Source organism: Emydura macquarii, unplaced genomic scaffold (assembly GCF_026122565.2).
Source record: "Emydura macquarii macquarii isolate MOO-44397 ecotype Brisbane River unplaced genomic scaffold, CSIRO-AGI_Emac_v2 contig_3122, whole genome shotgun sequence".
In the NCBI taxonomy this organism is placed as follows: Eukaryota; Metazoa; Chordata; order Testudines; family Chelidae; genus Emydura; species Emydura macquarii.
The window spans coordinates 3380990-3404921 of NW_027133259.1; the positions used below are offsets into that span (position 1 = coordinate 3380990).

The following is a 23932-nucleotide window of genomic DNA, read 5'->3' on the forward strand; positions in this document are numbered from 1 at the left end:
AGAAACTGCTGACTCTGGGATGGGAGAGCAGGGTGCAGTCTGGGCAGGAGTTGCTGATTCAAACTGTGGGTCAGGCACAGCTATGTTTACAAATGTTAGTCAAGACCAGATTCCTCCTCTATGTATGTGACGCCTTGAGATAAGCTGTGACTATTTGTTGAACACATTCTTATTGTTCTTCATGCTAGTGCATCAAGACTCTGGCAATTTTAACTTGCTTCTTTTCCCTTTAGACAAACTGCTGCATAAAGATAGGATGACATTCTCATTCTTCCAGTTGAAGCTTGGGAAAATGGGACAACTTAAACTATCTTCAAGTCGGAATTTGATTGCTGTCCTCATGTTCCAAAATATAAACTTTTTGTTTTACAAAGTCTCTATTTGTTTAAAAAACAAAACAAAAACAAAAACAAAAAACACCCAAACCAAAAAACCTTCAGTATATGAATCAAGCATAAATTCATCCCATAATGTCTGCCTCAGTCTTCAAACAGACTGAAAGAGTAGCTCTGAGAAATGTGAAATGCTTATGTTTATCTGAATGGGCTGTTGGCTCTGAAGCCTACTTAAGGCAATTTAAATTTCAGTAATATCAGTAATGATTGATGCACCAAAAAGAAGAGGAATAATCACTTTATGAAGGTCTGCACAATCTACATTCACTTTGGTGTTAGGAGTTTTTAGGAGTATTTAGGTGTTAGGAGCTAGATGGATGGATAAAGCATGAGATGAATCTTAGTACTTCCCTGGTGTGCCCTCCCCTTGGCCCAGAATTTGGTACTTGAACATTTATTGTTCTCCTGCAGATGGTGGACCTCACTTTTTTGCCCTGCAGTGAGTCAGTATATTTATAGGATGTGGTACCTCGACTCGACACACTAACATTTTCAAATCTCTTATATGAATTCTTGACATGTGAATGTATTGGAGAATGAGATTCTCTTCTGTTTGTGTGATGTACAGATGAGTTGGACATTTTTATTTTAAGCTTCTGCCTATTGGCACCCTTCTCTCACTGTGCTTATCTTTCTCTGTAGTCTGAGTCTTGACTGGTCTGGGGCTATTTTTTGTCTGACATGTAATTTCAGCACCTCTTGGTGCAAGCATGTATTAGAGGAGCTCTTTGTTCATTTATTTTGATACTTTGAAAATCTTTCTTGTTCTTTCTTTGCTTATTTTAGTGTCCTTTCAGCATGCTGTACATGAAGGGACTTGGGAATATATCTAATGTGGATGCCTTTGGCATACCTGTAATGAGAATTTGACAAAATTTTCTGATCAAGCCTGATACAGAGCATTCTCAGTGCTTGCTCAAATTACAGAGTGCTCTCCAAATTCCTGGAGAAGAGTCTTCTCCTTGTTAATTATTTTCTTTCATGCTTTCTTATTTTTTTTCATGCTGTGGAATGCAGAACTACAGTACAGGGTAAGACATATTAAATATTTCATAGTTCTGTTAAGAATCCAGTATTCTTGATATGCTGTCAGTTAGCTGGCACGGAAAGAGCAGATGTTTTGAAGCTGGTGTGATTATTTGCAAACAACTTGCTTAACCTGAAATGTGCTTTCCTCAGTTGTTTTTCAATTTTTCTATATTTCCTGTTCATAAAAGATTTCAGGTGCTGATAAACTCTGATATGGCTCAGTACAGCATTTTTATTTTCTCTCATTTTTTCAAAATGAAGTATCTTTGCAGAGATCTGAGAGAACAGTCTGAATTGCTTCCATCCCCTCTTCCGTTGCCATGATTTGTCAGACTTTCTATTCTGATGAGTATGTATAGCTTCTTGTAATTGGGGCCATTTTAGTACTTTCCATTTTAGTACTTTCCAAGATTTTGGGTATTGTACCTCAAAACGGGTATAAACACAACCTTTTGTATTTGTTAGTGGTCCAAGAAAGTTGGCTAGTTGCATGATGCTGGCATCCCTTCACGGTTTGCAGAAAGACAGGTAAAATACACTAAATGTTTTATTAATTTTCCATCTATTAATTGCTTTAGTGCTGTTATGTGATTTTGAATGGAAGATTACATGACTTGTGGGTTGTGGTGGTAGTCATGTAATAGATAGATATGTGCCATATATGTAGAGATGAGAGTGTCTGTATGGTAAATTTGAAAGGCATGCTGGTCAGTTCATGTTTCCAGGACTTTAACATTTTAACCCCTGAGCAGTTTCAAACAGTTGGCATATCTAGTTAAAAAGTTAACCTTACACAAGCTCCTTATTACCTTTATCAAAAACTGAGGTGAAGTGGACAATACCTCCATCCCATCCTCATTACTTCTTTCTTTGTTTTCTTTTTATTTATATTGCTAAGATAGAACCTTTCACTATTGGTTTTAATTTCCTTTACAAGGTCCAACTCTGCTTGGTTTTTGGTAATTCTCACTTTTTCCCTATGCTTTCTGACCTCCAAAATGTAGATTTCCTTGCTGATCCATTCCTTCTTCTATTCCTTTTAGGCTTTCTGCTTACTCTTAGTAATCTGTTTGAGATGGTTGTTCATCCTCTACGATCTGCATCCCTTTCCTTTCAAATATTTTCCCTTTGCTTAGGATGCAGGCTCCAGATAGGTTCTGCAACTTTGACTTAAAGTAGTTCCAAGCCTCCTTCACATTCAGATCCTTGAGTTCTTCAGTCCCGTTGACGTCCCTAACTAATTCCCTTAATTTTTTAAATATTGCCTTTTTGAAATCAGTGACCCTAATTGCAGACCTATTTTTGCTTATCTGTCCATTTAATTGAAACTGAATTAACTCATGATCACTTAAGCCAAGGTTGTATTTTACAACCAGTTCTTCTATGAGGTCCTCACTACTTACTAACACTAAATCTAAAATGGCATCAGAAATGCTTTGGTGACTACTTGGTGTCAACTATCGCATCCAGGAATAACTGGTCCCTCCCATTATTAATAGCACTTGTTCTCCAATCTATATCGGGGAAATTGAAGTTTCCCATAATCACACAATTCCAGTAGCATTTATTTCATTAAAAATATAAAAGAGGTCTCTGTCCATGTCCATATCAGATCCTGGGTGTCTGTAGCATATCCCAAGCACTATCATGTTGGAGCCTCTGTTGCCATTCTGTTTGGGTCATATTTGGGGAAGATTCTGTTTTACCCATTCAATTGCTGCTGCTTTCTTTACTGTCTACCTCAGCACTAATATACAGTGCTACTCCACCACCTTTACCTTTACTTCTGTCTTTCCTGACTGGCATGTACCCATCAATACCTGTTTTCCAGTCATGACTGCCATGTTTACATTATCCATATAATACTTGCTTTCATTTCCTGCACCAGTAGTTCTGGTTCCTCCATTTTGTCACCTAGGCTCCTTGCATTGGTGTACAGACATATTTACTTGTTTCTGCTTGGTCTCACCCAGATTCCTCAACAGATTAGACAGTCATTTTACTGTCATCATCGCCTACCTGACAGTTACTGTCATTGATTCTGCACTATCATTCCTCTTGTTGTCCATTCTTCTATCCTCTGCTATCTTTTTTTCTCCATTGCTGCATCCTCTTTTACTTCATTTTCCTTCTGCTCAGTATTAGAATCAAGCATGGAGATTACATGAGCATCTTCCAATGGTCTCTCCCAAATTCCAGTGTAAAGCTCTTTTTGGCTGGTCTACACTGGCGACGGAGGTTGAAGTAACGTCACATATGTCGATCTCTGAAAGCCTGCATCTACACTGGCACGGCAGTCCCATCAACGTAACATGCGGCAAATGTTGACGTAATAAAACCACCTCCGCAAGTGGCGTAGCGCCTAATTCGATTTTATTGGTTTGATTTTGCGTCAGTGTAGACAGAGCGTAACGTAATTCAACGTTCATGGCCTCTGGGAGGAAGCCCCATTGTGACCGCCCTGGACATTTGCACTCTGCTGTTACGCAATTACACTCACTGGAAATGGCCCCTCCCCTTATGCCCTGGGAAAATTTCAGTTTTCATTTTCTGTCTGGCCAGCATGGAGGGAGCTTGTAGCTGAACTCCTCATGGCTACTGCAAGGCCCAAATGCGCTGCAGCATGGAGTTGACCAGAGATCTTAGATATCATCAGTCTTTGGGGTGAGGAGTCCATTATGGCTCACCTCAGAGCCAGCAAAAGAAATTTGGACATTTATGGGAAGATATCCCAGGGCATGTTGGAGAAGAGGCACAATAGGGACGTACAGAGGTGCTGCGTGAAGATCAAGGAGCTACGGCAGGCATATCAAAAGGCCAGGGAAGCAAACAGCTGTTCTGACTTCTTGCCCAAAAAATGCCTCTTCTACAAGGAGCTGCATGCCATTCTCGGTGGGAACCCCACTATGGTGCCGCCACACAGCATCGATACCTTCGCTCCATCCCACTTCAGGGACAATGATGAGGACTCCATGGATGAGGAGGAGGATGGGGGGAGCAAGGTGCAGGAGAGCAGGATGTCCGTTCTCCCAGACAGTCAGGACCTATACCTGACCCCAGAGCAGTCCAGCAGCACGAAGGACAGCACTAATATCCCGGGGAAGGCATATCTGGTGAGGTTTTTTTTCCTTCTCAGCAGTTATGTTCTTTTTTAAGGCCGGGGGGGGAGGAAAGGAGATTTCAGGGGTTTAGTGTACTGTCTTGGGCGGTTACTCCCGAAACAGATTGTTTATGTGCAGAGATATGCTCCGAAAATCATCAGTTGATATCTCAAGGAAACTTTCATGTAAGTAATCTGTTATCCTTTGCAAAAGATTTCTGGGCAAGGCAGCCTTGTTCCTGCCTCCCCAGTAGGATACTTTGCCGTGCCACGCTGCAATCAAGGGAGCAGGAATCACGGTGGAACACCGCTTAGCGGCATAAGGGCCAGGCCATGCAGCAAACCTTCCCTTTTACCGTGTGTTACTCTCAGGAGACTCATATCGCTCATGGTCCCCTAGGGAAGATGGCACAAGTTTATTCCCCATTATATTGTCCCAATAAAGTCACTTTAATTATTTGGCTATGGTTTCAGAGGACGCTATTAACCCCTCTGCGCTGTCCCCAGATCCCCAGTGGCCACCTCGTGACAAAATGGTCATCTTAATTAAACTGTGGCATCCAGGCACCTCTCTCATGCAGGGGTTTGAAATTAACTTTTTTAATCCTCTCTAAAGTAAAGTGCCCCTAGCTTACCATCTCTGCAACGGCACAGTGAGCCGACCCTTCTGGGATGTGCGGAATGGAATGAGGGTCTGGCTTACCTTTGAGCACAGCAAGAGGAGTTTTTTGTACATTGTTGCATTTCTTTCATTTCCCTAGGTATGCTAACAGTGGCAACGTTGTGCATTTCTTTTCATTCTGTAGACACCTCGGGCTTGGCCCAGCCCGCTCGAACTGCTGCGAAAAGACTATCGCAGATTAGGAAGGGGGAGGGGAAACCAAGAGACGACATGTTTGGCGAGCTCATGAACGCCTCCGCGGCCATGGAGAAAGAGCTTTGAGCGTGGTGGATGACCTTGTCCTGGACATGGACAGGGAGAGTCGAAGAGCAATGCAGAAGCATGATCTCAGTACCACACATGAGATGCTGTGAATCATGTGCGACCAAGCAGACATGCTCTGGTGGCTTGTGGAACTTCAGGAGGAGTGGCGGCCAGACAGAGTCCCACTGAAGCCCCTCCATAACGCTCCTCAGCCTATGGCTTTGCTGCCCTCTCCCTCCCCCATCGCCAAGCAGTCTCAGATGAGAATGGCCAGGCTGCAGTATGTGGTGCACTTCACCTTGGTGGAGGTGAGCAGAAAGCAGTGGTGGCCCCGCTAACAGCTGGCCTGCAAGCAACCACACTACCATTTGAGACTGAATGAACACTAGCCCCTGCCACCACCGACTTAAATGTTCATAAATAAAAGTTTGCATCGTTTCAACACGTTTCTTTATTAAATCATATCTCGCTTGGGAGGGATTTGGAGAGGATACTGACGTTCATGGTAGGGGGGATTTTAAGAAAAGGCACATAACATACAGGAACAGAAATCATTACTGCATCTCATTGGAGAACCTGGTTTTCAATGCTTCCCAATGCAAAGCGCTACGTGGTTAGCTCTCAGGGTATTGCTGGCATCTGGCTGCTCATAATTGGCAGCCAGTCTTTCTGCCTCTACAGCCCAACCCTGGGGGAACCTTTCCCCTTTCGCTTCACACACATTATGAAGAACACAGCACACAGATATCACTGAGGGGATGTTCTTTTCACTCATGTCCAGCGTAGTGAGGAGACTCCTCCATCTGGGCTTTAAACGCCCAAACGCACATTCAACAACCATTCTGCAACTGCTTAGCTTGTTACTAAAATGCTCCTTGTCATGGTCAAAATGCCCGGTGTATGGCTTCATTAGCCAAGGGATCAAGGGGTAAGCAGGATCCCCCAGGATTACTTGGAACAACACCCCTGATTTGAATTTTTTGGTCTGGGAAGAAAGTGCCCACCTGCACTTTAGAGAACAGCCCTGAATTCTGAAATACGAGCACATCATGCACCTTTCCAGACCACCCCACATAGATATCTGTAAAATGATCTCTGTGATCCACAGGGGCCTGCAGGACCATGGAAAAGTACCCCTTGTAGTTTATGTACTCGGTTGAGAGATGGGCAGGCGCTAAGATAGGGGTGTGTGTCCCATCAATGGCCTCCCTGCAGTTTGGGAACTCCATCGCGGCAAACCCGTCCACTATGTCCTGCACATTTCCCAAAGTCACTAGCCTTCGTAGCAGAAGTCTATTAATGGCCTTGCACACTTGAATCACGGCAGCTCCAACTGTAGATTTCCCAACTCCGAAGTGATTCCCAATCTAGCAGTACCAGTTGGAGGTTGCCAGCTTCCACAGAGTGATTGCAACTCTCTTCTCCACCGTCAGAGCTTGTCTCAAACGAGTATTCATGCACTTCAGGGCCAGGGCCAGCTCTGAGCAAAGTTCAAGGAAAGTGGCCTTTCACATACGAAAGCTACCCACACTGCACTGCTTTGACTGCCGAAACAACTGTGGTGAGTGTGGACGCATGAGTCCGGCACAAGGAGCGTGGTGTGGACACGATCCAGCGACTTCTAAAAATTGGTGAGTAAAAGTTGACTTTAAGTAAGTCGACTTCACTCTGCAGTGTAGACATACCCTTAATCAGTTGTGCCAACCTCCATCCTATATGTTTCTTATCCTCTGCTCAGTTGGAGTCCATCCCATGAGAACTATTCTCTGTCCGGAAGTGCCTCCTAGTGGTTGAACATCCCAAAGCCCTCCTTATAGCACCACTGCCTGAACCATCTGTTGATTATCATAATCCTATCTTGCCTTCACTGTCCTCCTCTAGGAACAACTAGAATCCCACTGAGGATTGCCTGAGCCTCCATTTCATTAAGGATCTTCCCCAGCCTAGTTGTAGTCTTCCTTGATGCATCTCAGTGAGAATCTAGCAGTATCATTTGTTTCCACATGGACAATCAGTGGATTCTTTCCCACTCCCATTGGGATCGTTTTCAGCCTTGGGTCCATATTCTGTTTCTTGGCACCTGGCAGACAGACAACACACCCTTCTGTTTTCCAGTTTGGCTCTGGTGACAGGTCTGACTGTTCTTCATAGAAGGGACTCCCCAGTCATGTAGACCTGTCTATTCCTGGTGTTGGTGCAGTTCTCAGGTCTTCCCACTTCTGTTTTCTGGCTGCGAGTCTTCTTGTCTTCTGTTCTCACTTGCAATCTTCTGTGAGTCTTCCTCTAATCTCCTCGGCCTCCAAAGTCTGGCTATCTCTGTTATCTCTGACAGCACACTGCCCCCCAACAGACTTTGCAAACTGAAAACAAGTTAACAAATACTCTCCCAGGAACTCACTGCCACTAAGGAGCAGGGGCTTGCCTCCCTTCTCCTCCAGTAGATCTCCACTCAAACTCTCTGTTTTCAACTCAAAAGAAGGGCCTTGTTTGCAAGAGAGATTTTATCTGTTGAACTGTGAAAGTGACCAACACGTGCCTTTCTAAATAGTTAAATGTCCAATATTTCATAATGCAAGACAGAAAACAAGTTTTTCAGGTTGCTACAATGTTTGGAGTGAGAAGACTTTTAAATGGTTCGTCTTCTCTGGTGACCTCTAACTGGGTTGAACATTTACACTCAAACAAAATGGTGCCATTTTTTTACCATCTTATTTTGTAATAGTGATTTGTTTACCATCAAAGAGTCAAGAAAACTGCTTTAATAGGCTTCGTCTGTTACCAGTGCCTCTGAAGATATTATTAAAATAAAAGTCTGCTGAATCACACACAATGTAGCTTCCCTCAGTAGTCTTTTAGAGGACTTCTTTACAGTTTGACACTAAGCAAAATTCTATCCATAATTATGGAGTGCAGTTCATAATGCAAACATTATTCCATAAAATAACACGGTCCGCATTCTGACACCCTATTTGAACTGAGTATTATTTGATAAATTGCAGTGGGTTACTCCTGAAGTTGGATACTACTCAATAGAAGCAGAGGTTTGGAATATAGACATCTATTAGAAGTTTTAGGTTGCACAGGAAAGGGTAAAGGTAAAGTTACACATGCAATCTGGGTCTTCAAATTGTTAGCATAGTACATATGATTATTATAATCATAGAACAGTTTGGCTAAATGCCATTGTAATGCACCTTAGGAGGTATACAGAAGAGATCTTTTCCTGTGGCCCTTAGGAGCTGCACAACCCTTAAGTTGCATTATAATGAAACTTCCTCGTGTATATCTTACTGAACCAAGGGCTCCTGCTGATAGAGAGATTTTTCTGCTGTTGGGTAAAATCCTGGCCCCATTTGAAATCAGTTGGCATTTTGCCATTGACATAAATGGAGCCAACGTTTCACTTATCAAGCTTAAATTTTCCTTTTCTTAGTGTCCTTCATTAATTGCAGCTGTATCCCTTAGAATCATCCCAACATTGTTCTTTGGCCTTCTTGGCATTTATTTCCTTCCAGTAATTGTAGGCATTTATCCTACCCCAGTAAATCAGTGATATTATTTACAATATGTAAAAACTTTGAGAAACCCCTGGGATTTTTGTGGGGCGGGGTGATGGGAAGGGATTGGTTTAAAAAAAACAAAACCAAAAACCAGCCTTGCAGAACTGGAGGTATGTGTCATCTGATCTTGTGTACTATAGGTACAATTGGAAGTCATGTGCATGTCTATTAATGTATTCCTCAACAAATTTGAACAGTTTCATCATCTCATAATAAGCATTCTTTATATAGAGTTTCACTGTGTTGAAAACTGCAGTGAAGAGTTATAGGGAAAACAAACCTAGCAGCTTGAATCACATGTTAGCTGTTGCTATTTGTTTAGCTGGAAGAAAAGAGAGTGGATTTTGAATAGATTCCATTTTTCTCCAATAAATTTAAAAAGATTTTTCCACTGGCAGTGATAGACTTTGAGTGCTGGTGATTTTTTTGTTTTGAATTTGTCTTTGTTCTGCTGCATGTTAGTTTTCTGTGCAGTTTATTCATTTGGGCCAATAACTGTAAATAGGGCAGACAATACTTAAAGTTACTCTAGGTCTTTCCCTTTCTTTCTGTATGTCTAAGTAGCTTTACAGTTTTTAGGATTGTTTTTCCATGTCCTTCCTATTATTTTCTTTTTCTGTCCTGCCTATTCTCTTTTATTCCTCTTCCTTCATTCTGGGATTTTGCTGGGTGAAAGCACTTGTTGGTCAGTGAGGTTGACTGTTAAGGAGAAATTAAGAGAAGCAGTTAAGATGGTTAAACCTGTCTATATTTTTCTATCTTCTCTGTGTTATACATTAGGCTCTTGAGTTGTTAAGCGCCATGCATTTGCTGTGCATGCTTCATTGATCTGTACCAACATGTGAAAGACAAGGGTGAGGAGCTATCCAGTTTTGATTGCAATAAGCTACTGAAATCAAATTATGCTAGAGACTTAATTGTTGATTTTGGTTCATAGGATTATTCTGCTGTCAATGATCCAATGGTTGAAAGTTAAAGATAGACAAATTCAGAGTGAAAATAAGGTGTAAATATTTAATAGTGAGGGTAATTAACAATTGGAACAATTTACCAGTGATCATAGTGGATTTTTCATCACTGACGTTTTTTAAATCAAGATTGGATTTTTTTTTTAATAAAAGATACGCTCTAGGAATTATTTTGGGGGAAGTCCTGTGTCTGATTTTACACAGGAGGTCAGATTAGTTGATCACAGTGGTCCCTTCTGGCCTTGGAACCTATTAACCAGTGAATCCAGACAAAAAGTTCATGGATGTAGGCAATGTCAAACTGGTAATGCCGGAGCCTGACTGTTTCTGTTAGTAGTTACAAACCTATTGCATTGCTTCTGCAGCTCAAAACAAAGACAACTCATATGCAGTGTGGTGCCTATTTAATTGTCAATCCTTATCCAAGTGGTTTTGTTTAAGAATATGTGATCTATATCTATGTAAGAGCCCTAGGGGCTCTTAAATTATATTGTTGTTTGAATTTGGGAATGAAAGAGCTGTAGGATTTATTTATTAATGAAAAGCCAAGATCACAGCCTGGCGTGTCAGTCTCTAATTCTATTAATAGATTCTTTAATTCTATGAATTCGTTAAAACTGGCTTGTCTCTAGTTCTTTTTTAAAAAATGCATTTTAAGCATATTAACTTTTTTTGTTGCCCTCAGTAGACTGCATTCTAGTAACTTGGCCTTTTCTTCCCTCTGCTGGAAAAGCACATCTATGGCTGGTGTATCCTGGGGTACAGGCTTTCTAGAACCAATTCAAAAACTTAATTGATGCAATCTCACTGTTTTCCCCATGTGGTTTCTTTTTTTATATTATTATTATTTAGTGTGTTTCTGTTTATTCCCTTAAACTACCCAAGTCACTGTAATGTAGAAATTATGATGACCCACATGCAGGATCACAGCTCAAAATAGGAAACTCCTTCCTTTGGAATGTAATGACTATGAAAGAGCTCTATACATGCAAAAATAATTATTACACCTGTGTATTGTTGGGTTAGGGTCATTTTATTTCTTTACTTTCCCTTGTTCACCATTGTAGATTTAATAAATTAAAATGTGTTTTAACACAAATAAAATTGCTTGTCACCATGTTGAATGATGAGATGTTTATCTACAGGTCCTTATATAAGAGCTTTATTTTCTTTCTTTTTAGATTTAAATAACAAAAATTACCTATCCAAAATGTCTGAGGTGCACTAACAATTGCATGCGGTTAGAAATTACTACCTAGTAGCAAAATATAATCCTATGTAAATAATGACCTAACTAAGGCAGTCAATAATTCAAAGCAGCAAAACAGCCACTTTTAGTCCTTCCCCACCATCTCCACCACAAAAGAGCGTATTATCATCTGTCCCTAAAAACCTTGTCAGATAAATGGCTTTTGCATTGTGCCTCAAAGGTCCTCAAGTTCAGGCAATTTCAGAGCAAGGGATATATCACTTTATCTGGTGATATCTTTGAGCGCTAAGGTAAATCATACTAGCATGGAGACTACCTCAGTAACATTATTCAAAGATATATGATGGTGGCAGGATTAACTTTTTTATAAAATCAAGTGTTATAAAATCAAATGTATACTAGTGTGACATTTTTTATCTACTTGTTGTATTCTGTGATGTTCCTTTTAATAACAAAAATGATTTCTCTTAGGTTCACTAGATATAGATTTCAGAAACATATATACATAATTTACTAATACTGGAATTTTTTTCTGTCTTCTGTTTCATTTTCCTTCTTTTTTGTTTCTTGCATTAGTATCTGAAGTCCATGTACCACAAAATGTTTCTTCTGAAGTTCTACTGGAGCACTCTCTGCCTGCTGCTTGCCTTGTCCCTTCTGATTCATTCATCTTATCAGATGATAATGTACTTACAAGTGTTGAAAGAGCAAACAGTATTTTAAACCCTGCTGTTCTTAAAGAACAGGTAAGCACATAATTTTTATTACAGGAAGTTGATATATTTTATCCCTTGGCATTGTATTCTTTCTTATTAAATTAGAGGTTTTATTTTTCTTAAGGGACAAAAGTTGGCCCTTGACTAGTTTCTAAAGGTGTAATTTCAGAACAAAGGTATCAATTACCAGTTTGTGAATATTAATTGTGAAGATGAGTACCTTGGAATTTTTTCAGATGGCAGAATATAATTAAGCTACAAAGCAATGAAGATATTAGCATGTGTATAATATTTGATAAAAATGTAGTTTATATCCACACTGAAATCTTCTCAACCTCAAAACAGTCATTTCAATATATACATACTTAAAAAAATATTTTATTTAAGAAAATAATTTGTGAAACATCGCCATACTTTTATTTCGTCCCCAACGAACTACATACATTAAAACATGTTCAATTTTAAGCATATGCTTATGTGCTTTGCTATTTTGGGGCCATAATGCTGACATATAGAAGGTATTGGCAGTCGTGTTCCTTAGAAAAAGTATTGCTATTAAAGCTACCGAAGATTTCAGAAGCAGTCACTACTTATAAATGTTTTTTTTCTAGTAGCTTTAGAATTAGACAGTTACTTTAAGATTTACGAGTCCCTTTACTCACAATTAATGGTATCTTACTCTTCAAGTATTCCCATGAACTTCAGTGAGGCTACTCATCATGTAAAGTACAATCCAAAGTGAATTAGGGGCTAACAATCTGGCTATTTTAATGGTATTTCAGAAGCAAATGTTTCTGTGGTAGAGCTTCAGACATAGGTCTGCTAACCGCCATGTAATGTATATGTTTTGGCAAACCGACATTTAAAATCTTCTTTTGAAAGTGAAGTTTTCATAGCTCTTATATGAAATATAATTTCAAAATATGGTCTCTTGTATATTACTTATGATGAATTAATATACTTTGTCTCTCCTATGAATTAGGTTCAATTATCAACCAGGTCTTCCTTGGATATCCCAATTCCTTCTTTGAATTTAACTGAAGGAAAACCTTTAGAAAGTTCAACCATCCCTGGGAGTGATTCTGAGAAGCAGGACATAAATGGATCAAAGAAGCATCTTCAACCAACAGCTGCAAGTCTAGAGATTAAACTCAAAGCTGCTGAAGAAGAAAAATATAGAATTAAAAAGGTATGGATGCTCTTAAATGCATGCTGAATTTAGCTATAGCAGGAGCTGGCAGTGGTACCCAAATTTAAAGTGTTTAATACTTTCCGTTACAAGACCTCGTTTTCAGTTACTTATAATTTTGCCAAACTTAAGCAGTTCAGACTTAACTTGTCCATGTTGGGGTCTAGCTTAGACTTTCTTTTATTTACTGATTTTTTAAAAAAAATTTAAGCAACTAATGGTTCAACTTATTCTAAGAATTTGGTTAGGGAAAAGTGTCTTTCCAATGTCAAAACATTCTTACAGCCATTTTGTTGAGAAGTTCTAGCATCTCCGTGCCCTGGAACAGGGGGACATGACATTTTGAATCAGGGATTGCCCTGGGATCAGACAGATGCCTTTTGCTTTCTCTGTGGAAATCATGTTCAGTGCAGGTTTGTAAGAGGCTGGCAGTTAAATTCTTCAGATTACATGTACAATGAATACACTACAGCCCAAGGCTGAGCAGTTATTTCCCAGCCATTGCTCCTCCTAGCTATTAAGTGTCCCAGCGCCCTGGATTTTGGAACTGAGTGGGCACACTTTCTCTCCTGTACTTTCAGTGCCTTCCTGCTTGATTTCCAGGCAGCATGGACTTTACCTTACTTGACACCTCTTTAATTTGAGCCGGGGGATATTTTGGCTTCAATAAGCTTCCACGATGTGGGTATCTGCTTTGGATCATCTGGGAATCTAGCACACAGTTTTTTAGATGGAAGGCAGAAGTTAATACATACAATTACTGAGCACAGAACATATTCTTGTTCATTTTTTGGAAGAGCTTGGTGCTTGACCCAGGGGCCTCAATGTGCCAACTGGAAGAGGGATGCATAAGGGTTAAGGGATCCCCTGGGTCTGTGATTGGTATGCTAGTTTGCCAGTGTGTGGCATTTGGGGTCTGGTGAGACCCCATATGCAGTTTATTTTTGCATAGTAACAAGTGTCCTATAATCATCATGTGTGTAGCTAGTTTGGAATGATGTCCTGAAGATTGTACTCACGTTTATAAAACAGTCTAACTTTTTCAATTGTTAGGAGTTAGAAGATTTGATGGAAAAGCATAATATCCTACAATCAGATTTCTTGAAAGAAAAGGAGGGTGAATTCATCTCACATCAAGATCGCTACAAAAAGCTGCAGGTAATTCTGTTTCTCTCTCTATTTGTTGTCCTTCTGGCAAAGATCTTGTGTAGTATCTGTTTAATATCAGATCAATTAATTAGGTCATCTGACTAGGTGTCTGTGGGCCTAATCCAAAGCCTGTTGAAGTCCGTGAGAAAATTTCCATTTACTTTTATGGTCTTTGGATCAGTCCTGATATTCAGTACTGGCAGGGGAGTGGACTTAATGATCTAACTTTTTTTATCTTAAATGGGTACACTTGACCTGTTATGCTCTAAATTAGACTTCTCTAACATAATCCTCTTGACAGGAGACTGGAAGAAAATTCTATTCCATAGTGTTCGTATGCTTGCTATATGATTTTGCTTACTATAGAGTGCATGTGAATGATTATGCTTAAAAAGTGTTAGGTGACTTGAATAGGGAGTAGAATAGTTTGAGCATTGCAACACAAACGTGGATCAGAATAAGTGTAACTAGGTAATTGCCGAGCAACAGCATAAAAACCACTTTCATCACATCATCATCGTCAAGTCATTGAATTAGGTATGTGCCCAAATCTCTTGACACTGACTCAAAAACACCTCAAAGGTTTCTCATTGGGGCCCCTAACATTGCTTGACACTTGACATTCCTAAATAGCTGCTATGTTCTTTTCCATTACATTTAAGGCTGGCTGCAATAAAATACATCCTTCATCAGGTAGGAGTGAATTCTTGGCTGCTCTACCTTCAAGCATTATGATGGGTTTTTTTCCCCCTACCTCTTTATGAAACCAGCCTACTTGAAGTCAGGAACCTCTGCGTAGATACAGAACTGGTTAAACTGGATCAGTTTGCTAACTACATTTTTAAAAATAAAATTTTCTTAAAATCCTTTCTTATTTAGAAAATCATAATATATATTGACTATAAGGTTAATCACCACATTGTTCATAAACCAGACATTTGAATTACCAGGTTTACTTTTTAATACCGTGAGAGAGGCTTTCCTTTGGTTCACGAGTAGTGCTTAAGAAAAGGGACTTCTACTCAGGCTGGCAAGAATGGGAGTGTCTGTGTCGTACCTTTTCACTATGTCTGACTCTACGGCTTTCAAGAATGCAAAATGAAAGGGTCATAGCCTTTAACTTACTTTGAAGAAAGACTCATGTACTTCCTCCTTCTCTCTTCTGTTGTCTTCAGGGTATATAGTCTGAATCAAATCAGCAGAGAAGTGAGTCATACTTCTAGGAGCTGACAGCTAAAATTACTTTAATGTAACGTGAATATTGGACTCCTTCTGTTAGTACAGCTTTAAATGCCAATTCCTTTTGTCTTCCTCCTTTGGCTTCATAGCACTTAGGTCAACACCTGTGGCCACACACTGAGTAAACTTGGCGCTGCAGAGTACAGATGTCCGGCTTGCCAACAATTCTTTTTCCAGCAGAAACAGCTGGTTATTAGGCTGTTAACTTGCAGAGCTCAAAAGCAGACTGTATTGGAGACTATGGAATATTCTTGGGAACTCTCAGATGAAGCCTATAATGACTGATCCTGTCTTCCCAAGTAGTTTTCTTTCATTTGCCTCCTGTTAGAAGCCGTTTGTTTATTTTAATGTTTGAATTTAATATCCAATACAAACACGTCAGGATCCGTATACAAAGTCATTTATGTGGAAAACGTATTGTTTCAGATGACCTTATATATTTGTTTTATAAACTTACTCATGCTATCTAAAATGACCACTCACATTTCAATGAGTAGGTTCTTTTCATACCATTGAGTACTACTGTGCACAGACTTTTTATGTGCTTTTTATAAAAAAACGAGGTTATCCAACACTTGTAATATAAAGAATCCTCAGGATGAGGACTCAGCTTACTTTCAGTGGAGAACTAGTGATGGCTAAAGTTGTTTGGAAGTAATAATAGATCCAAACTGCAGACCAAATCTTAAAACAATGTAAAATACATTTTTTTAGGCTAGGAAATGTTTGGATAAGTAGACCATTCTTTTACTGCCAGCAGCTACCTGTGCTGAAGCTTGAGAGGATGTCAGCAGTATGTATACACATACATGGACATTGATAGGTACAGCATATAAATCCAAAGAATATATAAAAGACAAATCTTCCGTTTCACAAGGTATGCAGGAAAAGCAAAGAAGTGTAATGGAGATTCCTCTGTCTTGACACAGAAACTCATTTAAATCAGTGGTTCTTAACCTTTCCAGACTATTGTACCCCTTTCGGGAGTCTGAATATCCCCAATTTTGTCTTGCATATCCCAAGTTTCACCTCACTTAAAACCTTGCTTACAAAATCAGACATAAAAATACAAAAGTGTCACAGCACACTATTACTGAAAAATTGCTTTTTCTCATTTTTGCCATATAATTGGTATATAAAATATTGTACTTATATTTCAGTATATAGTATATAGAGCAGTATAAACATGTCATTGTCTGTATGAAATTTTAGTTTGTACTGACTTTGCTGGGACTTTTTTATGGAGTCTTTTGTAAAACTAGGCAAATATATAGATGAGTTGTTGTACCCCCTGGAAGACCTCTGCGTACCCCCTGAGGGTATCTGGGCCCTGGTTGAGAACCTCTGATTTAAACAGCCTTAATGGTGGTACTCCTTTTGAACCAAAGGAAGTCACTAGTTTTAATCATTCCAGTTCCTTTTGCTGGGAGCAATTGTCAGCTCTCCAGGTTTCTGAGATGATACCTGTGCTTCTACAGTCTTCTGTCTTCTGCTTTCAATTTTCCATAAGAACAAAATAGGTCTACATACAGTTCCATCCACTGCTCACAGGCCCCACTGAATATCTGATTCAAGAAATTGTCCTTCCTTCTTTTCCTATGCATTTCTCCTACCGACAGGAATGACTGTTGTTTATGCACTTTTAGTTATCATGAAATTCTATTTGAATACTGTGTTCAAGCTTTTCAATTTTTTGTGAGTTTGTTCATTTAAATATATTGAAAGACCAAGAAAAGAACATCCAGTAAATAAAATGTGTTCTGTAAATGGATTAGTGTGTGTATTACTGAGGCAATGCTGCTTAGGGCTAGCCAGAATCCACAAAAAATAACCCCCCACAACTGCAAAAGTGACGTGTGGTTTTATGAACACATACAGATGGAGAAGCTGAGACAGAGGTTATACTATTGAGCCAGAAAGATAATTATTGTTATAGCTGTGACTAGAATTCAGATATTCTTTGCTTTAACACTAGCACTTGACCTAACAGATGACAATGCAGTATTCTCACACTCATCTGTACTATCTATAAAAGAGGAAAATAAAAATTTCTCAGTTAGACTAGTGTTTCTCTAAAAGTTTAAGTATAAAAATCAAGTGTGAGCATAGCATGTGGTATTCTTACATTCTTAATGTTGTTCTCACATATTTCCACAACAACCATAAAAGGGCAGAACAGACTGTTCATAAACTGAATGGATAAATTGCTCTTTATTGATGTTATCAATATTTATCAAATATTTAATGCAAATTTGTGTTTGAGATTTCACTCACACAAGCTAGTAAATTCAGAGTTATGATTCCCACATGATTATTTGCAGTATTTTAAAATACAGAACAACATGTTGTAACTTAAACTTCTTTGCATATGAAATGTGGCCAGGTTACAATTGCTCTGGGAACCATAACTTTGAATTTCCTGACTTTTCTGTATGCACCATCTTCAACCATAAAATTGAATTAATGCAGTTATCCAGATCATTTCCTTGATTACTTAAATAGAGAGGAAGGCAGCAGGTGCCAGTATTTGTGTCTGATTTTCTGATCAGTCAAATGTGTATTCATCTGAAATTTCTCATGCTCTCTCTCTCTATACCCCAAATGCCCTGTGCTAGACCTTTTCTACTGCCATTTTTATGCTGAGGAGTACATATCTCTGTCTCTACAAATGAAAGTTGTGATCATTTTAAACTTGAAAAATTAAAGTATGGCATATTCTGTATTGATGTGCTATAGAACTGAATATTTACTAAATTTAAAGATTTTCACTCAGTTATAAGGAGTTATTTCTAATATAGATAGATATCACAGTGATACTGAAGGAAATTGTCCATTATTAAATAGATGACATTCTCATATTAAAACAAAACAGGTAAAACTGAATTTGAGAAGGAGAAAAAGTTGTGTTTCATTATGTTGCCATAAAACTAGACTCCAAAACTCTGAAGTAGAAACTTTAATTCTTTAGCTACATTCTTCTCTGATATGACTTCTGTTGTATGGTCTGTTTGCAGACAACAGCATTAGATGATTCACTAAAAAGTGGATAGTTGTTTTCCTCTGCCTTTTCTTTGATTTATCACACAAACTTATTTGAAGTTATATAGCATCACTGGAAAATTTAATTGCAGCTGTACAAATTTTCCCCATCATCAACCCTTTTAGACAATGAGTAGGCCTTTTTTTCCCCCCACAGAACAATGTAATTGATGTGGTATGATCTTTCCTTTGAAACACAGTTTCAAGATTTTTCACTTGGCAGCCCACTTTTTTTTTTTAAATTAAAAACAAAGTGTATAGCTGTTTTGGGAGTACTTTATTATTATTTTTTTAAATCCTTGTTATCATTATTTTTCCCTTTTGTTTAGGGAATGTCTTTTCAACTTACTTCCAAACTTGATTTCATTCTGCCTGTTTAAGTTCACAATATTCTAATTATGGTAAAAGTCATGAGCAAAAATGATTTCATTTTGATGACATTTAGGCTAAAAAATCTATTGTTTTTCTTTTTATATTCATAAAAATAGTGTAATCTGGAGGATAATCAGCAGGTCAGGTAGGCTCCATGATATCATAATGCTTTAGAGACATAAGAACAAAAGCAAACTGTTGCTTCAATTGGACACATTTTCAGTACTGTACATGCATCGTGAGTGTTTGTTACACATGGTCCATTATCATTAATGGGACTTATATATCTAATTTCCTGTGTACTTTATCAAAAATTTAACATAAATTCAGATTGAATGATGAGCCAACACTTAATGCAAGAATACTGTTGTTGCTGTTAGATGACAAAACTTGTATGTATTCCTACTATTACTGTGTGTGATATTCTGAGATATTCAGAGTGCCTATTAAACTCTCAGTTCTGAACACAGCGCCTGTAAAATTGTGAGACGAGAAACTTAGAATTATTTGCATAAGTGCATTTGAAACAATATAACTGAAAATAATAAACTCTAAATTTTGTGGGTGCAATTCATGCCTGCGTAATCTTTGAGGCAAGTTGATGCGCTTATGTTTCTACTCTGATCAGTTTATGCTTGCTTGCTTGCTTTGTTTATTTTGGTTATTTTTGTATATACATGGCTGCAATTAGTTATGGATTTTGTGATTGACTTTCTAAATTTTATAATTTTCTTGTTTTAAAAAAAAAGGAATTAAACCATTGAAACATTTTCTGGATATGTCAGATCAATCATGTGATTCTCACTTGACTTGTAGGAAATGCATGCAAAGCATTTCAAACACAATGGTTTTCAGTAATTCATAATTTAAATATGCAAATGTATAAATTTAATTTAGGAATACTTATGGCACACTACTTCAGGCAAAAATTCACTTGTACTGTTAGATAGATGGCCAAGTTCCCCTGCTTTTAAACCTTTCTTGTTGGGTTTTTTAAAATATTTTCCCTCTTGTTCAGAAAGACAATTTTGTGCCTACAAATGTTACACATTTGCAGATTGAGTCTTGCAGAGGTTTTTTTGTGTGCTCAAGTCATGTACATCCTTTTAACATTTTGCTCTAGAGAAGTGTCTTATCTAAAAGAAAGACACCTATAGTAAAGTGTTCAGCCTTTTTTTCTTTTATATAAGACAAGGGAAATCTTTCAATTTCATATTTAATCTAAGGCATTGGAAGCAGAAAAGTACATATTCAAAGATTGCATTTAAGAATGACTGGTCATTTTAGCAAAATGTCATCCAGGGTATGGAATAAATATACTATTGTATGTAATGACAGTCACATAAAACGTTAATATTTTGTTTATGAAACTAGTGGGGAGCAACCTGTACATTAGAGAAGTCTGTCATGCACATCTGGTATGTGGTAAAGCTCTTCCTTAGAATATTGTAGTTTACATATTTAGTGATGTTTCTGACAGGTTTTTTCCAATAAACAGAGGTTCACTAGTTTGTTTTGAAACTTTCTTATGGTAAAAAATGCTGAGACTTAGTAACGTGTACATAGTTGCCAGCAAAGTAAAACAGGTATTGTGTTGTGGTTATGCTGTAATGTCTTTACATGTGTTTTTAGCATATACACTGGAATTTTTATTTTCCTTATGGATTCAAAATTTAGGAGTACAAAAATGCACTGATCTTTGGTAATTGCCTGCCTGGCTTGTGTTGCATGAAGACCATTAACAATGTCATGGTCACATGTCCAAGATATAAATCTTATAATAACCATAGATACTTGAAACACCAGTGAGCTATAGCATGTGAAACATTTACCATGAAGCCAAGGAAAAAATAACATGATTTTTTTTTAGGATTCCCTTTTTTTTTCCATATAATATAAATCAAATCAATCATTCATTCCCCAAAACGTTCACATTTTCAATCCAGTGAAATTTAGCTTTGAGTTCCTCCGGGAGAATTTTATTGTGCATGTGCAAGAGTGTCCAAGCAAAAAGGTCAAATCTCTGTAATGTAATATTCTCAGCATGTTCAAAAAAAAAAAAAAAAAAAAAAGTTTTGTACAAATTCCAACATTAAATGCTTACTTAGGTCATCAATCTTATTTCTACCTTGCAAGGTCATATAGCATGACCATGGAATCTCATTCTTGCTCCTTAGCACTGCTCAGAATGAACTCTTGCAGGAAATACTCTACTCCTTACTTCCTATCCATTAGAGTAGGTCTCCTTATGTCTACTATCTCTAATCAGATACATTTATTTGAAGTTGGGAGCTTTCTCTGACAAGGCTCAGTATTGTAATTTTAATTCCCAGAGGTAGCCCTCACAACTGTCATAGCATTCAATCCCTCCATAAATTCAAGAAATATTCCTTTTTTGGTTACCTGTTGAAGTCCAGTACTTAAGAGCACAAATACTCTCAGGCCAGAGTAGTGATGTCTTCTGTATTGAGATCTGCCATTTCATGGCCATCAATACACAAGGTCACTGAATTCTGCATATTGGTCATCCAGTCTTAGCCAGTATTATATCCTTTATTTTTTTGCAGTCAACCTTGCTTTGGATGGTCACATCCAGCTTATTTAAAAGTCTCCTTTTTTGAATAATAAAGTCCACAAATCCAGTCCATTCTGGATAATTCTTTTGGATCCAGGATGGAAATGGACTTCCAAGCATTTGGGTTTATGGTAATTAGGTGGAATTTATCATGCTTTGCAGTAGGATAAATAGTGCTTTTGTCTTCAAAATATATTTAACATAGTCTGTAATTTAGCCAAGTAGATTTGAATTATCCTAGTTACAGAAGTTATCTCAACTGAAGGGAATTTAAGGAGACCGGGCATTTCCTTCTTCCAGACTGACAGGTCTGATTCTCCCCCTGAACTACAAATAGACTGAAGTACCCATTCTTAATGTTTCTGTGGACCTTATGTCTTGAATAAAACAAATTTATAAGTAAGTATTTATAAAGTTTCCTATCCTGTCAGTCTAATCTTCTTGGTGGAAGAGTGGTTCTCTCCTGCTTTTCTGAATAGATGCAGAAGAAAGCCAACAGAATTAAAATAAAACTTGTAATTTTTTAATAACTGGTTTAGCAAAAACAGTTCAGGCCATGGGAGCCTGGTCGACACTGTAGCTCCAACTGGTTTTAAAATTGATTCAACTGATCTGGTTTTAAAATAGACTAGAATATTTTGGGGGAAATTTCTCATGTTGTAGACCAGGCTTGTGAAACAAAAACCTGACAAATACAGGGTTTCCTGTTACCTAGGAATTGGAATCTGAACCACAACTCCTCTGCCTTGTCTGTTAGTGGGAACCTGGAGTTGAATGTCATTTCTGGGTCATAAACATGGGAAAGAAACTGCCTATGTCTCCCATCCTTCAAGGACTCCAAGGATGTGTCTGGGTCTGTACTATAGAATTGAACTATATGTGTGTAAATAAGGTCAGTAACAAATAGTTCTGGGTATACTGAGTTCTGAACTGTTTCTGGTTTGCCCTGCACTCAATAGCAGAAATGTTTTTTAAATAGGTCTAATATATTTAAGCTGGGATTTTTCAGTTGAGTCTTGGTGCCTAACTCTCAGAGGCTCCTTTGAAAATCCCAGCCTTATCTTTTTGTTCATGCCCTTGTTTTCTCACCAGAAGCTGGAGAATTATAGTAGTCTTAGGTCCTGCACTGAAGTTAATTATATCCAGTGTGGTACAATGAGGGATACTAAGTAGGATCACTTTATACCATCACTGGTGAAGTGTTTTTCATGCAGGAGTGCAGTACTACTATAATTTGACAGCTACTGAATCTCGTTATAAAGGGTATGATAACTGAAGGGAAAAGGTATGTCAGAAGGTTGGGCTAGCAGAATACTTGTGTTATGGTGGAGGTTGCAGCACTTTGTAATACATTTATCACTTCCCCTGCATCTTAACTCTTAGTTTGAAAACTGTTCTTTAAACCTGGGATAAAATAAGGTGAAACATTTTACTTCATTCAGTACATGTTATGAATCTGAAAAAGTTGTTTAAGGAGGATTGGAAGCAGGTCCTGGAGGTAGGTGCTGTTTGTGACTAGAGTACTAGAAAATGTATGTTTTCTTACAAAACTAATATATGACTTACATCCTGTTAAATACCATCTTCTAACAAAATATTTAAGTTGGTTTTAGGTGCAGACATAGAGGAGACAGAATACTAATAATGAAAAATAGGTGCTATAAAAAGTTACCTACTGTACTACAACTAAATTTATATACTAGGTTCCAGAAACTTTCCCAGGTTACAAAAGGATGTGAAATTAAGGTAGTGTGAAAGTTGTAGAATCCAAAAAAGGCACTTTCACAGTAGATACCAACCTGGCTTTTTGCTGAACTATTAGAGGTATGTGGCAACAGTCATCTGCCCACCTCGCTTTCAAAATTGTGCCAGAGACCTCAGATTTATTTCTTCATCTTTAAAAAAATAAAAATAAAAAAATTCATATTATTCTGTGTAGTTTTCCTCCTGCCACTCTTTTTAAAAAAGTCTTTATTATTCTTTCGGACTTGTTTACCTTTTATTTACCTTTTGGCCTTTATTTTTATTTTTTTATTTTTTTTACTTTTTATGGCCTGTGTCTTTTCTCTAAAATAATTTTCTTAATATAAACTCATTTTTGATTAAATGTTTACTTTTTTTTTTTCTGATTCAAGATGATTTCTTAGATACCACTACTGCCATGGCATAGAAATACTTTAAAGTGCTAAGTTAGAAACAGGCCATCTGCATAAAGCTATTCTTTGTAAAAACAGCTACCTTGGGAAAAGGTTGGTTGATTAAATGATCAAGATAGACAAGAAATAGTTAGAGCTAGTTGGTATCTCACTACAGTTCTTGGCTGCCATATGATTTCAAGAACCTGATGAAGGGCAAGAAGGAGGTATATATTTTGTATGGAAGGTTGGGGGAGATAAAGGGGTGAAAATCAGCCCACCTCTTGTTGACCCATCTCTAAATTTTTTTCTTTAATTCTTATATAACTCA

At 37.9% G+C, this 23932-nt stretch overlaps 1 protein-coding gene across 7 annotated transcripts in view; it reads left to right on the forward strand.

Moving 5' to 3' along the window:
- Positions 1-23932, forward strand: part of CCDC91 (coiled-coil domain containing 91) — a 221069-nt gene that overhangs the window by 47937 nt on the left and 149200 nt on the right. For all 7 annotated transcript variants that reach the window (XM_067530986.1, XM_067530987.1, XM_067530988.1 and 4 more), the window contains 3 exons: positions 11764-11933; positions 12886-13092; positions 14146-14250. In XM_067530986.1, the coding sequence (XP_067387087.1) occupies positions 11764-11933; positions 12886-13092; positions 14146-14250 (482 nt within the window). The remainder of the gene's footprint in view (positions 1-11763; positions 11934-12885; positions 13093-14145; positions 14251-23932) is intronic.